Below are 22,270 nucleotides of genomic sequence, written 5' to 3'. Positions count from 1 at the left end.
TTCCATTTGTAAAAAGCAGCAGTGATCAAAATGTAAACAATGTAAAAGAGACATGGTGCAAAAGGCATTGATATGGAAGGTTCAGAGCAGTGCAAAGATAAATAAATATATATGGTGCAAAATGCAGTACAAACACTGAGTTGAGTTCTATTTTGAAGATACACTATGTAGTGCAAGTATGATGTTTAGTTTAATTCAACGTAGAATAACCACAGTAATATAAAAATACACAGAAGTACATTCAAAGTTTGATTGAGGTGGCAAAAAAACACCAGAATCAGGATCAACTGGCCAAGTTTGTATAAACAAGCAGGACAAATTTACTTTTGTATTTTTAATCCCTTACATTGTTATCCATATTTTAGACAACTATAGCAGGTAGATATCAAATTTCATTTATTATTATTTATTATTTTTATATTTTTTTAAAAATCCAAAGAAAATGTGTCTTACGGGTTATAAAAAAAAAGCTAAATTTCAATAATTAAAATAAATTGTATAATGAGCGTATCTGGGTATTTGGCACAGCAGTACCTTAATCTAGATAATTCTGTCAGTATCGGCAACAAGCTATTTTAGAAATTCATGTCGCCAAAATGGGCAAAATAGGATTTGTTGGCAAATCAACACTGTACGCCATGCTGAACATATCCTCCCCACAGTGAGGCGTAGTGGAGGCATTATCATGCAGTTGAGATGTTTTAGTTAGTAATTTAAAGGACTTAAGGAGCTGAAGGAAAAACGAATATCACCTAGAGGCCAATACTTGTGGTGTCGTTTGACATGTGGTGTAGTTTGATCATCCAGCAGGAGCACAGCCAGAGCAACAGTGGGTTTTTATATAACTCAGCTCCAAAAGACCAGCAGTTACAGCTAAAAAGGTTTGCAGCAAGTATACAGCAAAAAGCAGAGGCGTAGCCAGAAAATCCTAATAGGGGTGGCCAGTCAATAACCAATGTACATTGAGGGGGGGCCGAAATGCACCTCAGGGTCAATCTACACTGTTGCAACAGGAATAAGCACAACATCAATATTTTCTAAATAAAGACAAACTATACTTTCCTGAAACCTTTGCTAACAAATAGATGCATATATTTAAATATCTATGCTGTGTAAATAAAAGGTGGACAAAATTCTTTCAGGTTTGAGTTCTGGGGCGAACATACTGTATTTCAATTTTCATTACCTACTAATAACCACATTTAATGAATTTGTATCTTATTATTGAAGTAGTTATTTATCTATGATTTCACTTAAAGCTACAGTGTGTAATAATTACAGGGATATACAGTCAGAAATGTGATGTATTATACATAACTATGTTATTTATCATCATCTACGAGCTCAGCCTCTTAACCTTAATATTTGCGTTGCCTTAGAATTCGTTATTTATAATTACATAGGAGCGGGTCTTGCAGCCATGGAGGCAGACATCTTTGCGCTACGGCAGCGCAGACCCAACAAACTAGCGATTGCGAGAGCGCCCATTACGCTCGAAAGTAACTACGGCAAGTTGAGAGAGATGAACTGAGACGGTACTGAACAATAGATGGCAGTATTAAAATGATCTATGTAAACAAACCTCATCACTTGAGAAGGTAGGTGATGCGGACGTCGTGGAAGACATTTTGTCCCGTAACGCTCGCCGTACTGTTGGGGGGGAGAAGCGGTGGGGGGGAGATGTTCATGTTGCTGCGGTCTGCAGTCTGGACGCTAGATGTCGCTGAAAATTACACACTGTAGCTTTAAGACTTCTAGATGACTTGCAGAGGCACATAATTTAATCTTTACCCCAAATGATTCAAAATTTAGTTCTGAAAAGAGCACGAATTCTGTATCTATCATCTTTAATGTTTGTATATTGATGTGCATAATTAACCGCAGTGCTTCTGTTGTCAAGCAGTTGTTAACATATGCAAAATTTGAATGTTTAATAAGTTTGAACGGAGTATTACTGCTGCCACAGTCTGTATTAGAGGGGAAAATGGCAGGGGTGGCCGATGATTGGCTAAGGGTGTCCATGGCCACCCCATGGCCCCCCATCTAGCTCCACCCCTGGCAAAAAGCTTCCCCTTCTCCTCATCTTGCCTTGTTTGCTCTCCACAACCTTCAGCTACAAAGTCATGCCATCAACAACATCCTGTTACCTGCTGCATCCTGTATTCATGTATGAATAAAGAGAAACCCTGCATTCCATATGGAGAGTATTTCTATACATAACATGGGTTATTGGTCCAGTCTTGGAAACAGGATGACAGTTAGGGTCTTTCATGTCAACAGCATGTTCTGTTGTTTAGGCATCTATGCAAAGATTTCAATGAAACCCAGTAAAGAATAATGTTGTTTGAGCGCAAACCCCTATGATGTCTTTATATCAATGCTTACCTTTATATCCAGTCTTCTCTCTCTCCTTCTCTTTTTTTATATAGACATATATTATTTATTGAGGCGCATAGTTCCAGAGTTTGGAATGGGCCTACAGGCTTCAGTCCTATTTAAACAGTATCAACAGCTTCCTATATTGAGCTTATATTAATATTCAGTTAGAAGGATTTTCAGTTTTTTACTCATACATGAGATCAGATTAATGATTGTTGTTTTGCTGGAGGAGGACCCTCCCAGATGATTAGCGCTTGTTCTGACAGGCTCACAAGTTTACGCACAGCTGTGCGCACTGCGCTCAAACTCTTACCTCCTGTAACTGCTCCAGCTCCCTCCTGAGAATGTCTTGATCGGTTTCCAGCTCTGCATATTTAAGCTTCAGCGCCTGGTTCTCCTCCAGGACGGCCAGCCCGCACTCCGCAGCCCGGATCTTCTCCCGGTTGGCCTCGGCCAGCTCCTGGGTGAGCCTCTCCACCTCCGCCCGGTACTGATCCACCGATTCCCCGCATCCTCCACCGGCGGCCATCGCCCCTCTTTCCGCAGTGTGTCTGTGTGCCCCCCCACCCCTGTAGGTGTATTGCGCCGTCGTGTCGGGTGGAGGCAGAGGCAGAGAGGCGGGCGGAGGCTGAAAGATCCTGAGTGTCTGCCCCTCCTATCCTCTCCTCTCTCCTGAGAGGAAGCAGCGGGGAGAAAATATCCCAGAAGGAAAGTCATAACATGGCTCGTATATTTCCATTAATTTCTATATGCAATAAAATAACGAGGAATAAAAACGATAAAATCACCAAATGAAAACAAGGTCAGTGTTGATGACACTCAGCTGAAAGGATGGCATCATTTCTGCTTATTCATGGGTTGAAGGGCGCCACCTGTTGGTAACTTTGAGGTGTAGCAGGTTTTGATAGCCCACAATTCTCTATTCAAACATTTTCAACTGTTCTTTAAAGCAAGGGAGTATGGCAAGCCATTTTAACATAAATTCGGTTTCGTCTGACCATCCATAATTACATTCCAGATATCTTAAAAAACATTTTGAGTAGAAAAAAAACACATTTTGGCTATTCAGAATGGTAATTTAAGATATCTGTATTTACATTTTGATTAGGTAGCATAATAATTCAAGATATCTTAAATGACATTTTGACTAGTGAAAATTCCTTTCGCGATATCTCAAATTACGACAGCGGATTATTCATTTAAAGTGTCACATGTCAGTAATTCATATGTAGGGGCGCTGAAAATAACAGTAAATGGAGCTGATTTAACTTTTCCTCCTGTGGATTAAACTGACAGTAAGGTTTTTTTTAACGAATGATCCTCCTGGAAGCCCAAAAAATCATTACATATTTTGACTAGTCAGAATGTCAATTTAAGATAGCTTTAATGGAAAAGCTGAATAATTCAAGTTTAAGATATCTATAATTTAGTTTTCACTAGTCAAAACTGCATTTCTCCTATCCTAAAATACATTTAAGATATCATGAATTATCGTGCCATTTAAGATATCTTTAATTAGAATTATGACTAGTCAAAACTAAACTCGGGATATCTTGAAATTACTTTATTACTAGTTAGTAATTCATTCTAGATATCTTAAATTGACTCCTCCATACACGTTAATGGTAAATCTGACATAATTTCAAATAGTCAGAATGTATTTAGAGATATCTCGAATAGGTATTTTGACTAGGGAAAATATAATTAGAGATATCTTAAATCGCTAAAACGTCTAGTCATAAAACAATTTGAGATATCTTGAATGTAAAGGCATTACAACCAAATTTATGTTAAAATGGTTTGCCATAAGGGTATCACTATGCTATAAAAGTTGTTGGGGACGCTCTAAGGGTGGTGGCTAGTGGACCTACAGCTACTCAACCCGAACGCTTTTAATAGGGTTTGTATTTTCCAAAAATTAGCTCAAACATATATTTATTGAATGCTTTCCTATTGTTGAGAACACAATAATACCACAGTACACTGATATTTATAGTTCTAGACAAATGCCTGCCTTTAGTGCATCATTTATAAAGGGCTCAAAACATTAATGTATAAAAAATCATGAATAACACTGAAAGAATTAATGCAACCACTTTTGGCATTCACTTAATCATATTTAGTTTCTTTAACAAAATTGTCCTTCCCTCCTAACATTAAACAATTGTGTTAAAGTAACTAAATATGATTAAGTAAATGCCAGAAATTGTTGCATTATTTTTTTCAGTGCAGCCGATACCAATGGCAACATCAATATATCATGCATCCCTAGTATGAACACAACTTTAATTCATACATCCATCCATGCATGGCTTCCCTTTCAGCTACATCATTGATTATCCTCCTTCACAAGCAGCAAAATCAAATTTAGAAATGTGTTCCATATGTCGTTGATTGCTAAACTCTATGTATTGAACCTTACATTTCAAAAGTCATTTATGCACTGATTTTTATTATTTTTGCTTTAATTCTAGTAGGTTTCTTATATTTTAATTTTAAGTCTGTGTCCTGTGTGTCTGGCTGTCCCTGGGTTGGCTGGAATAGCTATTTCTGAGTCTTGTTGAACTACAAAAGACAAAAAGATATGTTGAGTTTTATTATAGCATTGCATATTTTTTTCTTGTAAACCTGGGGACATATTTTATTGCATGTTGCATATCCCAGTAAATCTGATTCACATTTAAATATGAAGCTCTCCCTCATTGTGTCTCTTCTCTGCTTAAAAACAGATTTATGAACCTGTCTACCAATATAATGATGCCAGAGAAACACATTTTCAAGATATCTAGAAGTTCTGCAGTCTGATTCTCTGTTAAATAAGAAAACAACTGATATGTGATCATTTTAATAACTCTGAGTAATGGTCCTCTGCAAAGCCTTTTAAATTATATAAAGGTACACTCTCTTGCCATTTTTAGCTGAAAAAGCTCCATATGTGTAACAAACAGATTTCTCGGTAGCATGATCTCTATTTTTTTTTAACCAACCCCTCTCCTAACTTTTACTGAAACATAAATGCTGCATAAATGCTGCTGTGTCTCTCCCCTTAACTGTTGGCTAAAGGAAATGAGTGAAAAGGGGGAAAAAAGCAGAAAGTATTGGTGGGGACTGTCCCCTCCATGCCAAAGTTGGTGGGAACGTGTCCACCCCAGTCCTTCAGAAAGTTACACCAGTGCTTTTTAGCCCCATATTTATATGTATTTTAGACCTTCTAATGTGTTATTATTACCTTTAATGAAACAAGTATAACCTATGGTGATTTGCAATGCCCACTAATGTGCAATAATACAAATAAATTAACAGACAGATAGACTGATAGATAGATAGATAGATAGATAGATAGATAGATAGATAGAGAGATAGATAGATAGATGGATGGATGGATGGATGGATGGAAGGATGGATGGATGGATGGATGGATGGATGGATGGATAGATAGATAGACATTTTTCCCCTAATAAATTAACTAATCCTTTGAAAACTGCTTCCTCTTTGTTTGTTTTTCTCTCATGTTTTTGAAGTGTTTGCTTACTGTTCTAAAACAACATAATGACAAATTCTGTTTTATTTTTGGTCTGGTTTACTCTTTTTCTGTTGTTGTTTATGCCTGGCTGTTCTCTGTTTACCTGCAGTCTTTTGTACTTTAATGCAGCCATTGTGAGAGGGATCCAAAATCATTATTTTTATCCCGTAAAATTGCTTTGTGCTTGTTATGTATTTTTTTTTATCTCATTAATTACTTTTTGTTTTTTGTTTTTATTTCAGAGCATATAATATTAATACCCCAACCCCCATGCTCCTCCCTTCAGCCACAAAGGTTGTTGTATCTCCCATATTATCTCTAGCAGTCTACTGATCTACCCTGCAAAGGCTGCCAACTTGTCACGAAACTGTTTTATGTATTAGGTAATTTATTACATGGTTTAGTCTACTTTACTTAGCATTAGTCATCCATGTTAGGGGGTGTTTGTAGGATATTTGGTCCACAGGAAAACAAGGTCAGTTATATTCTGGGCTTTTTGCTCTGGTGTCAAAGTATATCTGATAAATGAGGGGCACAGATAAAATGGGTAAAAAGATTTCCGCTGAAAAGGGTGGAATTACTTTTAACAGCTACCTATTTTAGTGTTCTGCCTTAACCATGATCTAATTTGGTCCCTGGCTATTAACAGTTATCTCTAATTAATTATACTACCCACAATGTGATAAATTGCTGTAAAACAGTGGTCAAGGTTATCTGTTGCTACATGCCAACTATTTTCGTCGTCTTTAACTCTGGCTTTGCAGTCGGCAATAAATTACTCATACGGGCTGTAAACAAAAGATATGGCGGGGTGAAAAGTTTAGCCTTTCTCATAAACCTATAATCAGCCCTGGTTCTATTAAAACAGTTGCTGATTTGATCATCAAGGTGGTGATTTGCAATGTTTCTCAGAACTTGCAATAATTTATGCATAACTGACTTTAATATAGAGGTATGATTAGTTCAGATCACTGTTATAAAATGATTTTACATTTGTTTCTCTTGCTTTAAAGAAACAACTTTTTTCCAACATTGACATGCTCTAAAGTTGTTTTTTGTGTGTTTTTGTAATCTGAAGTAAGCACACAGTTATAAAGATATTGCATTAGGTGATATTTTCGCCTTTGGACTGATTTGACAAGCTCTCCAAATCATTGAGCTGACCTGCAAGCAACCTCATCTTGCAAGTCCAAATTAAGATAAGGAGAGGTTGTCAGAGAGTCAAACAGATGAACTTCTCATGACATGGTCCTATCTTATCTTTTACAAGGAAGTTTGGCGTCATGAAAAAAAGCTCAGCGTTGTCCTCTAAAATAACATAAGAGACATGTTAGAGTATAGTTTATAAAGCTTAAGCTGAACAAAAACTATACATGGGGGGAGATTTAGGGTGTTATGTTTCAAAAGAAAGAAGCAGAACTCCTTTAGAAGTTCAGTTTATTGGTAAATGAAAAGCTCATTTAGTTAGTTACATACCTGCAGTCTTATCTCACTTTGCACGTACAGCATAGAATGTAACACATTTTTTTACAATTAAAGGGACATTCTGTTGACTATGGTACAATAATGCATAAAGTTTTTTCTTACAAAAATATATATAAAAATATTTTTACATTTTAAGACATTTAGGGGGCAATTATTATGTCATAGCAGAGATTTCGCTGAATGTGGGGGTAGGAGTGTGTGCTGGTCAAAGCTGCCTGCGTCGGGGTGGATCTGAAGTACAGCCTCGACTGCACCGGGTCAGGTGTCCAACGAGACAGCCAGAACATTGATTCTAGAGGCGCTTTCTTGGAAGAGACAAAGAGGGGAAAAAAATCTATAATTTTCCTGTTGTTTTACACTGAAAACCATATTTTATTATTTGTCATAGTACCTCATAATAAAGTAAGGGATGACTGGTTAAATGCTGGCTGGTCATCACTTCTATTTCCTTCATGGTTTCAGCCTTTCTCCACTTAGCCCTGCGGTTCTGAAACCAAATCTGAAGCACAACAGCACAGATAAGTAAATACATTTTAGTAGAATGTGACAGCTGCAAAGCAATGAAACAAAGGTGTTGTTTTAGAGGCACTAAATGGAGAGCAGTTTAAGAGATGTGCTGGATTACCCTGTCAAGGTCAATTAGCCGTTTAATGCCAAAGTCAGAAAAAGTCCCAGATAAAAAAAAACAACAGTGCATTTAAACAGACATCCCATTGCATTCATGCCATAAGATATTCAATTGTGGATAACTTTAAAAATCATCAATTCTTACTCCAGAACAAAAAAGTTTTACTTTTTTCTCATTATATTTGTATACGGAAGTAATATCAAAGATAAAGTTTTAGAATATTTTTATGTCTATGAATATGCAGACCCATTAATCGTTTTATTGAAAAAGCTTTTTTTTTTTCTTTTTAGGAGATTATAAGAGATCACCTCTGTTTATTAAGGTAAAGCACAGTATATAGATCAGGGGTCTGCAACCTGTGGCTCCACAGCAACATATGGCTCTATGGAGCCTCCACAATAGCTCAATAAATTAGAATTTTGAAATACCAGTCTTAAATGCTTGCATTTATTTAAATATTTGAAGTGAATTGCGTTAAAAGAACCAGACTTTTTTTTATCTATTTTTTCTTATATTTAGCTTGGAAATTATATATTTTAAACATAATTGACCTTGAATAATATTCTATTTAAGAAAATCCACGCTTCTTCTTTTTTTCCCCTGGTATTTCAAAACTTAAAAATACAAATTAAATTGTCTACAATATGAACATATTACCTGTGTCAGATATTGTACAAATATAAGTTTTGTTTTATTAAAAGATCATGTTACATTTAAATCTAAATGACTTTTTTTAGCTCGACTTTTAACATCCATCTCATTTTGGGAAATTCTCACCTATTTTGCAAACCCAAATTGAAAAGCAAATAACTTAGGACTATAAACCCAAATTACATGTGTGATACATTATTTCAAAGCTAACATCTTAGTTTCTGAATATATAAATGTAAATAGGGTGAGTAAAACACAGCCCAAACTGCATCAGTTCAAACATTGTTGTTTTTTTAATTCTTGAAAATAATAGGTGTTTTTTGAACAGCAGCAATAAAGACATGCTTGCTTTTTGTGGCCATGTTTGCAATTTGAGATGCTGCTATATCTGTGTTAATTGTAGCCTGGTGCTTGCTGTGTCCATAAAATGAACTTGGTTGAATTGTGGAGAATCTAAGTTTTCCAACGATGTCAAAGATGTCTACATTAGTAAACATTTTACCAGTGTAATTTTCATACATTCTGAGTTATTAGTTGTAAACGCTTTAAAACGGGTTTGCAGCAACCTGATAAATTTAAGGAGGTCAAAAGGCTCTTTGCATTTTAAAGGTTGAAGACTCTGATATAGATCACAAGCTGACGCTTAAGCCTTCATTTCTGTTACTAATGCATATCTGATGAAAACATGATCGTAAGAAAGATTATAATAGAATATTACACAAGACCAATAGAAGAAGCCATTTCAATACAAAATGTGTGTTTAAAAAAAAAATTAAATCTGCTCACCTTTTCTTATTTTCAAAGGTACTTTTAATCTCACAAATGGGGCTCATGGAAACACATATTCTCATGTACTGAAGATGAATATTTTCTGATTATATGTAAACAGGTGTACCTGTATTCGTCCCTCAGTGAGCTGAAGGCGCGAGGCTAACTCATCTCTAGTGTTGACGTCTGGATAGTGAGTCTGCTGGAAAACTGTCTCCAGCTCCTGCACCTGGAATGGTGTGAAAGTCACCCTGGTTTGCCTTTTCCTCTTCTGACCTGTAACTGAACAATTCTTTATTATCCCTTGTTTTAAGCATTTAGAGTAAATAAACATCTTATTTATAGGAATGTAATCCACTAATTTTGCAAATATTATACTTACCTTTACTTTCTTTGGCAGCCTTTGGAGACTCTTCACATATTTTTTGTTGAAAATCTATCAACAGATCCAACATCTAAGCTTCAACAGGAAATCTTTCTTTTAAGGTTACATTATAAATCATACTGTTAATAGTAGATTTGAAATATTACCTGTGTTAGAGTTCTGGTTGTGTACCTGAGTGTTTTCTTTAATTACAGACCAGTTTCGATGAACTCTTTCAACTTTTCTGATATGTGTTGGTCTTCTTAGGATTTCTTCAATAGAGTGGGAAATGTTTTTGTTTTGTTGTGCTTCTCTTTCTTCCTCCGCATTGATCTGTTTTTCTCTGTTTTCTCCTGTCCACATATCCAAAAGTTTGTCTCCCATCATCAGCATACTCGTCATCATAAGTCCCTTTTGGATAAAAGCTGAAGATATTTAAGATCCAAAATATCTCCTCTGTCAGTCTTTGTCCTGCATAAGGATCCCTCAGGGTAAACAAATTCTGAAGTGTTCCCTCAGTAAGAAAATTACAATGTGGTTTCCTTCCTCCACAGGCAGTCTATGTTTGACCTGCATCACATGTTCATCATGTAGGTGGAGCATCAGAGGAGACCAGAATATTTCCAGGAAAACATCAATAATTATCTTACAATGCATTCATCCAATTAGTGGAAACTCTCAGTGTTTTACAGAACACTTATAGATTTGACCTTTCTCAGTTTGATCAAGAGGAATGATAACTTCCAACATTGCATAATAAACTGCAGACAACCTATAATCTTAGTAGCTTGATTGAAACTTAGGTAATATTCAACTACCAAACACATTTGCTTCTCTTTCTTATCACCTGATTTACAGCCAATTCTTATCACCTTGGCCTTGATATCCTTTCTCACCCTGCTGTTCTCCTTGTCCATTCAGAAACTCGGGAAAGATTAATCACATTATAAAAAGAGCCCTTAATTAGGGAATTTGTCTCCCTCTAGTGGTTTCTGTTAACAGTTGACAGTTCTGTCAAGACATTTCCAGTATATTGTAACTGAAGCTATATTTTGTATTACAAAAGGAAATAGAAAAAATAGGAAACATATATATTTTTTCTTTTTATATTTAAGGTAAAATATTCAACTTAAGGGTTGGAAAAAGATACAAGAAGTTCAATAATATCAGATTTCCAAGAATGAATATCAGGGTAGTCTATCCAACCACAACCTTAACATCAAGTATTGGCTGCTTTACGTCTGCTCCAAATTGAACATATGCAACATATACTGTAGATTCTTTACTGCCCCTAAAATAAGTTACATGTAGATGTTAATAGCAGTAGGCTGGAAGGATTTCCTCTATCATCTGAAGAAGCCTTTGAGTGAAGACACTCTGTTGTCGTTTGACAGTCTTCTGAAGAGCATAATCAGCATTTTCCATAATATTCTTTATTTGATCAACGATGCTTCATGGTAAAAATAATCTTCAGGAGGTTCTTAGGAGTTCCCACAACAGAGTTGGTGTTTTTTATTTTTATTTTTTCCAAAGGATTCGCTCCTATGTTACTACCCCCAACAGATGATTGTAGAAGAGATCATAGGTATAACAGGGAGATACCGGATCTATGTCCAAAATGCACAGGGGATAGAGGGACTCTGGTCCACTGTAAGTGGTATTGCAGAGAAATTATACAGTTTTGGAAAGAAGTACAAGGTGCTATAGAAAACATAATAAATAGATAATCTTTGAGCCAAAGTTGTTTGTGTTTGGATTATTCCCTGTTAAAACATATTGACACAAAAAATGAAAGAGTGTTTATAAACTTAAGTTTGCTTACTGCGAAGAAATGTATATCTATATATTGGAAAAAGACTAACAGACCGAGCATACACCAATGGCTGCAGCAGATGTTATCTGTCCTTCCTCTGGAAAAAAATCATGTATATATTAAAGGACAAACAGGGCCTGTTTGAATCTATTTGGAACTCCTTATTAATTATGTTAAGACTCTGAATATCAAAAAAAAAAAGTGCAAGTGATTGAAGAACAAGTGAACCGCAGTTTCCAAAGACAATTTATTGGAGGACAAATACTGTCAACTTTAATTTTCATTATAAGAGGCTAAGTATGAAATGTGATCAGTCGCATTGGAGTAAATGATGTGGGAGGCAATTTGTTGTCTGTATTTTATTTTGACTTGAACAGTAACGTAAATATTGCTGTGATTACATTCGGTATATTGTCTAAGATGTTTGTTTAAATTGCTAAAATTTGAATAAATATATTTTGGGGAAAAAAATAAAAAAAGAAGAGATCATACTCTCAGCAACATATAGAAGATAGACTTATATAAGATGTACACATCCTGCTGCAAACACTGAAGGATCCAAGCTTCCGCAAAAAATAACGTCTGCTCTGTCAGTTCTTTTAGACAGATTACCAGTTGCTTCAAAGCAAACAGCAGGTGGTCCTTGAAGTTGTTTTTTGCCTGCTTAGGTGTAATAGAGTCTTTGTAAGATATTTTGATGTGGGATGTCAGGGTAAAAGTAGAATTGGTAGCTGAGTTTTCTTTGGCACTTAACAATACAGGAGGACTTCCACATTACTGCTTCCTTGGCCACACTAAGGTAAATAGTGGCTCTAGAATCCCACAGAGCTGCTCTGCACAGGCTGGTCAAGACTCTGGGGTTGACACCATCAGCACCTGATGCTGGGCGGATTGCTTTGGAGATGAACGGGTCGTTGAAATTTGCATTTAACATGTCTGAAGTGTTGATTTCTTTGGAGGAGTGGCTGACAAACTCTTGGAAAATTTTGAGTGTATGACAGAGTAGGGCGTGATTAGTGGCATTAGTTATTATCACAAATTCATTGGGCTGTTGTGTCTGTAGCTTAGCAACAGTTGAACTGATGTCATAATACAGAGTTCTGGCAACAGCAGATGAAGTGCAAACAAGTGCCAAAATAACACTCGTGAACTCCCTGGGTAAATAAAAAGTTCAATGCCTTGGCTGTAGAGATGAATCTTCACACATGTCCTGGATGACATTGTCTGTTGTTTTAAAGCACTGCAAAGCCACCTTCCTTGCTTTTGCTGCCTAGCTTTAAATCTTTGTTCATGTAATCAGAAAGTCAGGCCGAGAAACACTCAAGTCCAGGAAATGATCCTGCAGCCATGTTTCAGTGAAACACATAAATCTAATACTCAAGATTCTGTCAGGGTCTTTGCTAGGGCTGTGAGTTATTTTAGCTTGTTTGCTAAATATACATATAAATAAAACAAATACACTTTATTGGGATCTTTGGAACATTGTACCCCAGTAAGTTTTTTGCACTCATAAATTCATGTTCAACCCCTGTAGATAAATAGGGTCCCATAGTGTTTGAATATATATAATAACAAACAGTAGTTGACTTTCTCACTAAGTATGAACTCGAACATATCCTATCTGTTTTCTGACTGTTATATAAAACATGTGTAGGCTGGGTTTCTAGATCAAATATTAGAGGCACATTTCAGCCCTAAACTATTCATAAAAATGAAGCTCTAGCGGAAGTTCAATTGAAGAAACTCTGGCTTACCTCCATCCAATCAGAAGCTGATCCGTCTCTGACGTGAGCCAATCAGCTTCGAACTACTCCACCACGAAGCCCAATCAGCATCCTGCTTTCACTTCATAAGCACCTTCAAATCCCCGTCTCAGCCCGCTATCCAGCAAACGCAATGTCACATTTTATTCAGACGACAATTCCCCCACCTCCATCCCCTCCTCCGCCATCGTAGTTGAGTCGTCTTCCATGACATGACTTCTACCCCAACCTCATCAGAGAGTACTAATCCCAGTCGTCACCATCCCTCGTCTCATTGCAATTGGTCCGGCAGAGACCACCATGTTGAGCCCGGTTCTGCCAGAGGGTTCTTCCCAAAGGGGAGTTTTTCCTCTCCACTGTCGCTTCATGCTTGCTCATCATGGACAGTTCATGGTACCTGCATCACCAAGCAAGACCTCTACATCCTGAGTCTCTGAGTGAAGCCCCGGTGTCAGCTCCTGTAGTCTCTGGTCCCACAACACAGCTCAAGCAGATCACCTCGTTAACCAGCTCGAACTAAACCACCACCAGCTTCAGGCCAGGGGAAACATCCCTATTCTCATTCATCTACTTATGCATGTTAAAGCATAATTCAGCATGAATGTTCCTGCCGAGGCCTGAGCGCCAAAGACTATACTTTCTTATCAATAAAATTCTTCTAATTATCTTTTCTCTCTGTGCGAGTTTTTCAGATTGAAATGGCAGATTGTAATTTAAACCTTTTTCCATTTAACCCAGTGACTATGACTTTGGCTGTTAGAAAATGTTAATATTACTTCCTGTTAGAAAAAACATGTTGGTAAAATTAAAATATATATTTAAAGTTAAAATATGTCAGAGCTAAGAATATTTTTGGCCTTGTCGTCATACTGCAGGCCTGGTGTCTCTCTCTCTCTCTTCTCTGCAGGGCATGATGGACAGGTGCGGTTCATCTCTGTTAATTTGGAGCCTACTTAAGGAGCTTGGACCAGGAGGAGGGCGTCAAGGCCAGGTTTCCGAGACGTTCAGGGTGTAAACGGGGTCGGGTAGGAGCCTGGAAGTGGATGGTCGTTTGGTGCATGGCGCGTGTTTTGAAGTCGCTTGTGGAGAAATGTCCTGGGCCATGAGTAGTGAGGAAACAGGAAGCGATTTTTGTGGGATGGAAGAGGGAAATAGTGACAATGAAGAAGGTTGGAAGATAGCAACGTCAAAAAATGAGAAAAAGCGGAAAAAGCAGAGATCAGTTGAAGGGGAGTCCAGTTTAGAACAATCAAGTTATGATCAATCCATACATTCCACAACAAAACAAAATGAATACAAAGTCATATTCAAAGTCGTTAATCAGGCAGACTCTTTTACAAATTGGAATCTGGTTCACTTTACAAAAAACATAAATAAACTTGTTGGAGAAGTCAGAGGTGCCAGAATCCTGTACAGTGGAGACCTGTTAATAAACTGCAGAGACAGCGCCCAGCAAGGCGAAGCCATACGAATCAACAAAATTGGCGGGATAAGAGTTCAGTGCAGTTTAGTGGAGAACAAAAAGATCAGCAGGGGAGTCATTGGAGGAGTTCCTCTAAGAGTGTCTGAAAAGGAAATTCTAGAAAACATAAGTGGTGCAAAAATAAAAGAAGTAAAACGGTTAAAAACAACAAGAAACAGAGAAAGATCTGACAGTTTATCTGTGTTAATTAAATTCGAGGAAGAGCAATTACCCAGTAAAGTTTTCATTAGTTTCATCAGCTGTAATGTTAAAATCTACAATCCTCCCTCCACCTTTGAGATGTTTCAAATGCCAAAAATTCAGACACATAGCAGCAGTTTGTAAAGGAAAACAGAGATGTGGAAGGCGTGCAGGAGAACATGAATACAAAAAATGTGGAAAAGAAGCTCAAATCAAATGCTGTAACTGTGGTGGAGAACATACTGCTGCATATCGCGGCTGTGAAGTGAGCAAAACACATTGTAAATTTAAAACCTCTGGAGAAATGTCAAAAAATGGAAGAAGACTCAATAATTGTTAAAAAGAAAGATTTTGTTCTATTCATCGTTGAAGTGATCAATTGTACTGCACAGACGACAAGAAAAATGGAAAAAATAAAAATAATAGTGAAAGCTGCAGAAAAATATCTGGAAGATTTAAACTGGGAAATGGTTGAAAGCATGATGGGAAAACCGATAGGACCAGAAACTGGCAGAGTGACAATGATTTAAAGATAAATTAAAATTATAAGGGCAAATGTGATTAAGTATATATTTTGTTGGGTTAAGTTACACAGGGTTTTTTTTTTCCTGGGGTGAATCGTTTCCTGTTTCCTTGCTTTACTCCATATCAGTTGGTGGTGGTAATGCACTTCTCACAAGTTTGCCATCCGCCATGAAACCTTGTTATGTGCTTCGGGCACATTATGATTTTTGTCTATTTCTTTTCTTTGTTTTCTTACAGACTTTAGTTGAAGGATCTTTTGTTAATATATTTTGGGATTCTTTTAGCGAGTTAATTATGTTAATTTGTGGTGCTGTCGTCCGCCTATAAATAGGCTGGCCTTCAGCACGTTAGCGCGTTCCTTTCCAACCTCGTTTGGACGCCGCTTTCCACCTGCTTCATTTGCTCCATCGTGCGCGGTGCGCACTTGTCTTGTCGCTGCGGCCTGCAGCGGACGTTCCAGCCTGCCATGTGGTATTTTTGTTAACTTTTTCTTACTTTTTTCTTGAGGTTTTTGGCCTGGCGGGACCGGTAGTCCTGTTTTCGATTTTTCTTTTGCTTAGGTTATTTTGGCCTTTAGTCCGGTACCAGTAGGGGCTTCGACGGCCCTGTATAGGGTTGGCCCCCTGCTGTACCATTTTATTCTGTTTGATCGGCCTGCCAGGTCCAACTTTCTGTTGTTACTTTGGGTTTCTTTTTTTATTTTTTTGGGGCACGGGATTTGAGGGCCGTTAACTATTTTTCTCTTCGCAGAACATCTGAAGAAGCCGAACCAAGAACAACTAAAACGGAGAGAATTTATTAATAAAATATCTTTTTTTTGAACCCTCATTTTTGTCTCGTGTCCTCAAATATGTTGTGTCCTTGGTGGGCGTAACATATTTTTGGGGGCTTGTCTTAACGAATTTACTTTGTTTAAACATTGCTTTTTTTGTCCTCCGATATGTTGTGTCCTTGGTGGACGTAACATATTTATGGGGGCTTGTCTAAACAAAGTTTGCCTTTCGTGTCCCCGATTATGTTGTGTCCTTGGTGGACGTAACATATTTATGGGGGCTTGTCTAAACAAAGTTTGCCTTTCGTGTCCCCGATTATGTTGTGTCCTTGGTGGACGTAACATATTTTTGGGGGCTTGTTTAAACAAAGTGTGCCTTTTAGAGACAGGTCGTGTCCTACGGTTGGTTCTTGTTTGTTGGCGGTTGTGCTGGGTTTGTGTGTGTTTTTGCGCAGCTGACGCGCGTTGCGCTGATTAGTTAGAGCATTCGGTTCTGGTGGTGCTGTAGCTTTGTTTGTGCAGAGGTGTTCCTGATTTGGTGTGGCTTGATTCCAGGGGTAGACATGGAGTTTGACCTGGATGAGTTTGTTCGAGGGCCCACATTGGACACTTTGCATAAATGCACAAAGGATCTGTTGCTGGTAATGAACGTGCGCCCGCTCTGCATAGATCTATCAGTTGTGTTTCCAGTGAACGAGATGACGCAGGTGTCGGGGCAGCTGCAGATGCAGGGGAAGCCGAGCATTTTGAGGTTATTGTGGATTGGACGATTTGGCTCTGGTGTTTTTGTGGCTTTGTGTGTGTGCTTGACAGTTTGTGTGGCTAGATTCCAGGGGTGGACATGGAGTTTGACCTGGATGAGTTTGTTCGAGAAGCCACATTAGTTGTCTTTGGTTAGTGCACGAAGGATATTTTTCCTGCTGCAGTTTTAACACAGAGTCTTGATGAATTGCCGAATAAAACCTCACTTGCAGCTGACCCGTTTCGTTTAAAGGAACTTCAGGTCAAATTTGGACAGCTGGCTTTGATGGAGAGGGAGCTGTTTTTTTGAAAAACGCAGACTGGAGTTGGTGGAACGGCTGTGGTTGCTGCGCTCGGTGGCATTGAGAGCGCATTGGATCATGTCTTGGATGTGAAAGCTTTTAACGTGTTTTTATTGTAAGAAGAGGGGACAATGTAGTGGCCGATGCACACTCACGACTGTAGTCCCGCTTTCCTTTTAACGTGTTTTTATTATGTGAAGAGAGGACAATGTAGTGGCCGACGCACACTCACGACTCTAGTCCCGCTTTCCTTTTTTTTCTCTGAATGGGTTGGGTTTTTTTTTTTTACTTCAGACCCAATTCAGAGTCTTTGGGTGGGGGTGTTATGTGCTTCGGGCACATTATGATTTTTGTCCATTTCTTTTCTTTGTTTTCTTATAGACTTTAGTTGAAGGATCTTTTGTTAATATATTTTGGGATTCTTTTAGCGAGTTAATTATGTTAATTTGTGGTGCTGTCGTCCGCCTATAAATAGGCTGGCTTTCAGCACGTTGGGCGTTCCTTTCCAACCTCGTTTGGACGCCGCTTTCCACCTGCTTCATTTGCTCCATCGTGCGCGGTGCGGTGCGCACTTGTCTTGTCGCTGCGGCCTGCAGCGGACGTTCCAGCCTGCCATGTGGTATTTTTGTTAACTTTTTCTTACTTTTTTCTTGAGGTTTTTGGCCTGGCGGGACCGGTAGTCCTGTTTTCGATTTTTCTTTTGCTTAGGTTATTTTGGCCTTTAGTCCGGTACCAGTAGGGGCTTCGACGGCCCTGTATAGGGTTGGCCCCCTGCTGTACCGTTTTATTCTGTTTGATCGGCCTGCCAGGTCCAACTTTCTGTTGTTACTTTGGGTTTCTTTTTTTATTTTTTTGGGGCACGGGATTTGAGGGCCGTTAACTATTTTTCTCTTCGCAGAAAATCTGAAGAAGCCGAACCAAGAACAACTAAGGCGGAGAGAATTTATTAATAAAATATCTTTTTTTGAACCCTCATTTTTGTCTCGTGTCCTCAAATATGTTGTGTCCTTGGTGGGCGTAACATATTTTTGGGGGCTTGTCTAACCAAAGTTTGCCTTTAGTGCCCTCCGATATGTTGTGTCCTTGGTGGACGTAACATATTTATGGGGGCTTGTCTAAACAAAGTTTGCCTTTCGTGTCCCCGATTATGTTGTGTCCTTGGTGGACGTAACATATTTTTGGGGGCTTGTTTAAACAAAGTGTGCCTTTTAGAGACAGGTCGTGTCCTACGGTTGGTTCTTGTTTGTTGGCGGTTGTGCTGGGTTTGTGTGTATTTTTGCGCAGCTGACGCGCGTTGCGCTGATTAGTTAGAGCATTCGGTTCTGGTGGTGCTGTAGCTTTGTTTGTGCAGAGGTGTTCCTGATTTGGTGTGGCTTGATTCCAGGGGTAGACATGGAGTTTGACCTGGATGAGTTTGTTCGAGGGCCCACATTGGACACTTTGCATAAATGCGCAAAGGATCTGTTGCTGGTTATTACCGTGCGCCCGCTCTGCATAAATCTATCAGTTGTGTTTCCAACGCCACCAAGCGCAGCAAATACATCCAATTCACCAACTTCAGTCTGCGTTTTTCAAAAAACAGCCCCTTCTCCATCAAAGCCAGCTGTCCTAATTCGATCTGACGTTCCTTCAAACGAAACGGGTCAGCTGCAAGTGAGGTTTTATTCGGCGATTCATCAAGACTCTGTGTTAACACTGCAGCAGGAAAAATATCCTTCGTGCACTAACCAAAGACAACTAATGTGGCTTCTCAAACAAACTCATCCAGGTCAAACTCCATGTCCACCCCTGGAATCTAGCCACACTAAATCAGGAACACTCCATCCAATGTAGGCTCTCGAGCAAACTCATCCAGGACAGACTCCATGTCCACCCCTGGAATCTAGCCACACAAACTGTCAAGCACACACACAAAGCCACAAAAACACCAGAGCCAAATCGTCCAATCCACAATAACCTCAAAATGCTCGGCTTCCCGTGCATCTGCAGCTGCCCCGACACCTGCGTCATCTCGTTCACTGGAAACACAACTGATAGATTTATGCAGAGCGGGCGCACGTTCATTACCAGCAACAGATCCTTTGTCCATTTATGCAAAGTGTCCAATGTGGGCCCTCGAACAAACTCATCCAGGTCAAACTCCATGTCTACCCCTGGAATCAAGCCACACCAAATCAGGAACACCTCTGTACAAACAAAGCTACAGCACCACCAGAACCGAATGCTCTAACTAATCAGCGAAACGCGCGTCAGCTGCGCAAAAATACACACAAACCCAGCACAACCGCCAACAAACAAGAACCAACCGTAGGACACGACCTGTCTCTAAAAGGCACACTTTGTTTAAACAAGCCCTCAAAAATATGTTACGTCCACCAAGGACACAACATAATCGGGGACACGAAAGGCAATGTTTAAACAAAGTAAATTCGTTAAGACAAGCCCCCAAAAATATGTTACGTCCACCAAGGACACAACATATCGGAGGGCACTAAATGCAAACTTCGGTTAGACAAGCCCCCACAAGAAGAAGAAGAAGAAGGAGGGTGGTCAGTTCTTTCTCGCTACCAGCGTGGTATATGACCTACCAGCTTGCCTCTTGATTTCTCTAAAAGCCATCTCTAATTCCTTGTCTTTGTATTTTCCCTCCTAGTTACCAACCAAGCCAATTGAACCTCCAAGCCTGGACCTTCCTCATCTGTTGGATCTCTCAGGTCACAGTCTGCTGCAGCCCTCCTCCAGGAGCCCGCCTACCTGTCCACCCTCCTACACACCATCACCAGACAGAGAGAATCTCAGTTAGCACCTGGACCCAGGACACCATCATTCCAAGCCAAAAACAACCTCAAACCCTGTGAGTTCAGCATTCTCCACCTTCCCACCTCTTGTGACCAGTTATTCACCATCACCCAATCTTTTCCCCAAGCAGAACCCAGAAAGATCCTGCCAGACACTATTTCCTGTACCTTATTAAATAAAGCTTTTCCTTAACCAAACAAACGGTCCCCTTGGTTGCCGTGATTCAGAGTCATTCTTGAAACCTTGAGTATAAGTGAAATCTACCTTCTAGTGCCTTTTGCTCACTATTTTAGTTTCTGATTGGAGGTATGTGTATATCTAAGACTTCACCTTGTGAGGGGTCAGAAAAATAAATCATTCGAGTATGAACTATGTAGCGAATGGCTAAAGCTCTCTCACGAAACCCAAAGCATGTAAAGGTGAAGACGTGCCACACACAGTACATGTGTCAAATATTGTATGTTAAAATTACAAGGTCACACAAACGATTGTGGGCAACTGTATCATGGCTGCTGATAGAGATATGGGGAGGATCCTATGCTAACTGCTTGCTTCTGGTTCTAGCTCCTTTCTAAATGTTCAGGTAGCCCATATGAGGCTAACATGGCTTAAATGTCCTTATTAATTTGAGGTGTTCAGCTTGAAGATCTTGTCTGGCCTTTGAACCCAAGGTTTCTTATACTACAAGCAAGAAACATACCCCTGGACCAAGGAATCTACTATGCAGGGCCCTTTAAGGACATAACCCCTTAGCTTTTGTGCGGTTAACTAGTGATTTGTTCTGATTTCACACACTTCTAAGTTTTTGTGTTAGCAGGAATTCTTTGGTCTAACACTCTGAGTCTTGCTTTGAATTGAGGGGTCTCGTGTTTAAATCCCAGCCCTTTGACGCCCTCTAAGGAAACATGCACATGAGCAGCCAAAGCAAATTCCTTAATCGACAAAAGGTTTGACATATGGAACTTAAAACCACTTGTTTCTAGAACTTTGATTGTTTAAATTGGATGTCCCAAACCGAGAGTTTTAATGTGAAGTATGCATGCTCTAGCACAGAGGGAAATTCTCCTTGTGTTTTACAAACATCTTTTGGTATCTATCGTATTTTAAAAATATATTTTTTTTGCAGGCTTTTCCCTTATCAATGCCTAAAATTTCCTCCTGACTCTCTTCTCAAGATCCTCTTAAATGTATTCCCAGTATCACCTACATCACCAAATCACCTCTCATATAAGTGGGAGTGATTAACAAACACAAGTGGCAATTACACATAGGGGGGTGCAATGAAAACATTGATACCTTTTTTTAGAAGCACAAGTTAATTCAGAATCAGAAATACTTTAATAATCCCAGAGGGAAATTACATTTTTTACACGCTCCAGTTACAGTTTTATATATATATATATATATATATATATATATATATATATATATACACATCCAACTACACAATATAATAAAGATGAAAAATAAGAATAAAAAGAGATAAAATATATACATATAGCTCTTCTGTATATATATATATATATATATATATATATATATATATATATATATATATATATATATATATGTATGTGTATGTATATCTATGCACATGTAAAAACTAAATCCAAATAAAGGGGTTCTGAATCACTTGAGGGAGGCGTTATAGAGATTGATGACCACAGGTAGGAATGATTTCCTGTGGCGCTCTGTGGTGCATCTGGGTAGGAGGAGCCTTCTGCTGAAGGAGCTCGTCTGCTGGACCAGTGTGTCGTGGAGAGGTTGTGAGTCATTGTCTAAGATGGACTGAAACCTGGACAGCATCCCCCTCTCTGCCAATGTGGTCAAGGTGTCCAGCTGCTCCCCCACAACATCACCAGCCCTCTTGATCAGTTTGTTCAGTCTGTTGTTTTCAGCGACCCTCAACCCACTGCCCCAGCATGTGACAACAAATTCCTTAGAAAACTTTCCACTTTTTACTTACCTTAGAAAACGTATCTCATATATTTGTAAAACTCTCTGGAAAAGTGTGATTTCTTTTCATGGTCCTAAACTTGACATTGTCACTCTTACTTTCAATTAATAAAACACAGCCTGTCAAGACATAAATAG

General features: G+C 38.8%; 2 protein-coding genes across 4 annotated transcripts in view; both read right to left on the bottom strand.

Moving 5' to 3' along the window:
* Positions 1 to 3,049, bottom strand: part of bicd1a (bicaudal D homolog 1a) — a 40,038-nt gene extending 36,989 nt beyond the window's left edge. Inside the window, exon 1 of one of the 2 annotated variants that reach the window (XM_038306215.1) lies at positions 2,693 to 3,049. In XM_038306215.1, coding sequence (XP_038162143.1) covers positions 2,693 to 2,908 — 216 coding nt within the window. In that variant the 5' untranslated portion in view covers positions 2,909 to 3,049. The remainder of the gene's footprint in view (positions 1 to 2,692) is intronic. The other variant, XM_038306216.1, reaches the window with a different exon arrangement.
* Positions 3,050 to 7,424: 4,375 nt separating this feature from the next.
* On the bottom strand, positions 7,425 to 10,421 carry LOC119797235 (intestine-specific homeobox-like). 2 transcript variants are annotated; one of them, XM_038306222.1, is made up of 5 exons: positions 9,966 to 10,421; positions 9,817 to 9,870; positions 9,562 to 9,710; positions 7,779 to 7,886; positions 7,425 to 7,692 (listed from the first exon to the last, which is right to left on the bottom strand). In XM_038306222.1, the coding sequence occupies exons 1-5, from the start codon at positions 10,201 to 10,203 to the stop codon at positions 7,528 to 7,530; spliced, it is 714 nt and encodes a 237-aa protein (XP_038162150.1). In that variant the 5' UTR covers positions 10,204 to 10,421; the 3' UTR covers positions 7,425 to 7,527. The 2 variants fall into 2 exon arrangements, with proteins under 2 accessions (XP_038162150.1, XP_038162149.1); XM_038306221.1 differs by having other exon boundaries at positions 9,562 to 9,716; positions 9,966 to 10,410.
* Between the last annotated feature and the right edge of the window lie 11,849 nt (positions 10,422 to 22,270).

The sequence above is a fragment of the Cyprinodon tularosa genome, unplaced genomic scaffold (assembly GCF_016077235.1).
Source record: "Cyprinodon tularosa strain WSP-4 unplaced genomic scaffold, ASM1607723v1 ctg576, whole genome shotgun sequence".
Taxonomy (NCBI): Eukaryota; Metazoa; Chordata; class Actinopteri; order Cyprinodontiformes; family Cyprinodontidae; genus Cyprinodon; species Cyprinodon tularosa.
The sequence above is the reverse complement of the archived record's forward strand: the minus strand, read 5'-3'. Positions and strand labels throughout refer to the sequence as shown.

Excerpts from the sequence above, each read along its gene's own strand:
- LOC119797235 (XM_038306221.1), bottom strand. The coding sequence starts at position 10,203 with ATGATGACGAGTATGCTGATGATGGGAGACAAACTTTTGGATATGTGG. Across the intron at positions 9,717-9,816 it reads GGCTGCCAAAGAAAGTAAAG|TTACAGGTCAGAAGAGGAAA; the intron begins GTAAGTATAATA and ends AGAATTGTTCAG. Across the intron at positions 7,887-9,561 it reads TCACTGAGGGACGAATACAG|ATTTGGTTTCAGAACCGCAG; the intron begins GTACACCTGTTT and ends GTTGTGCTTCAG.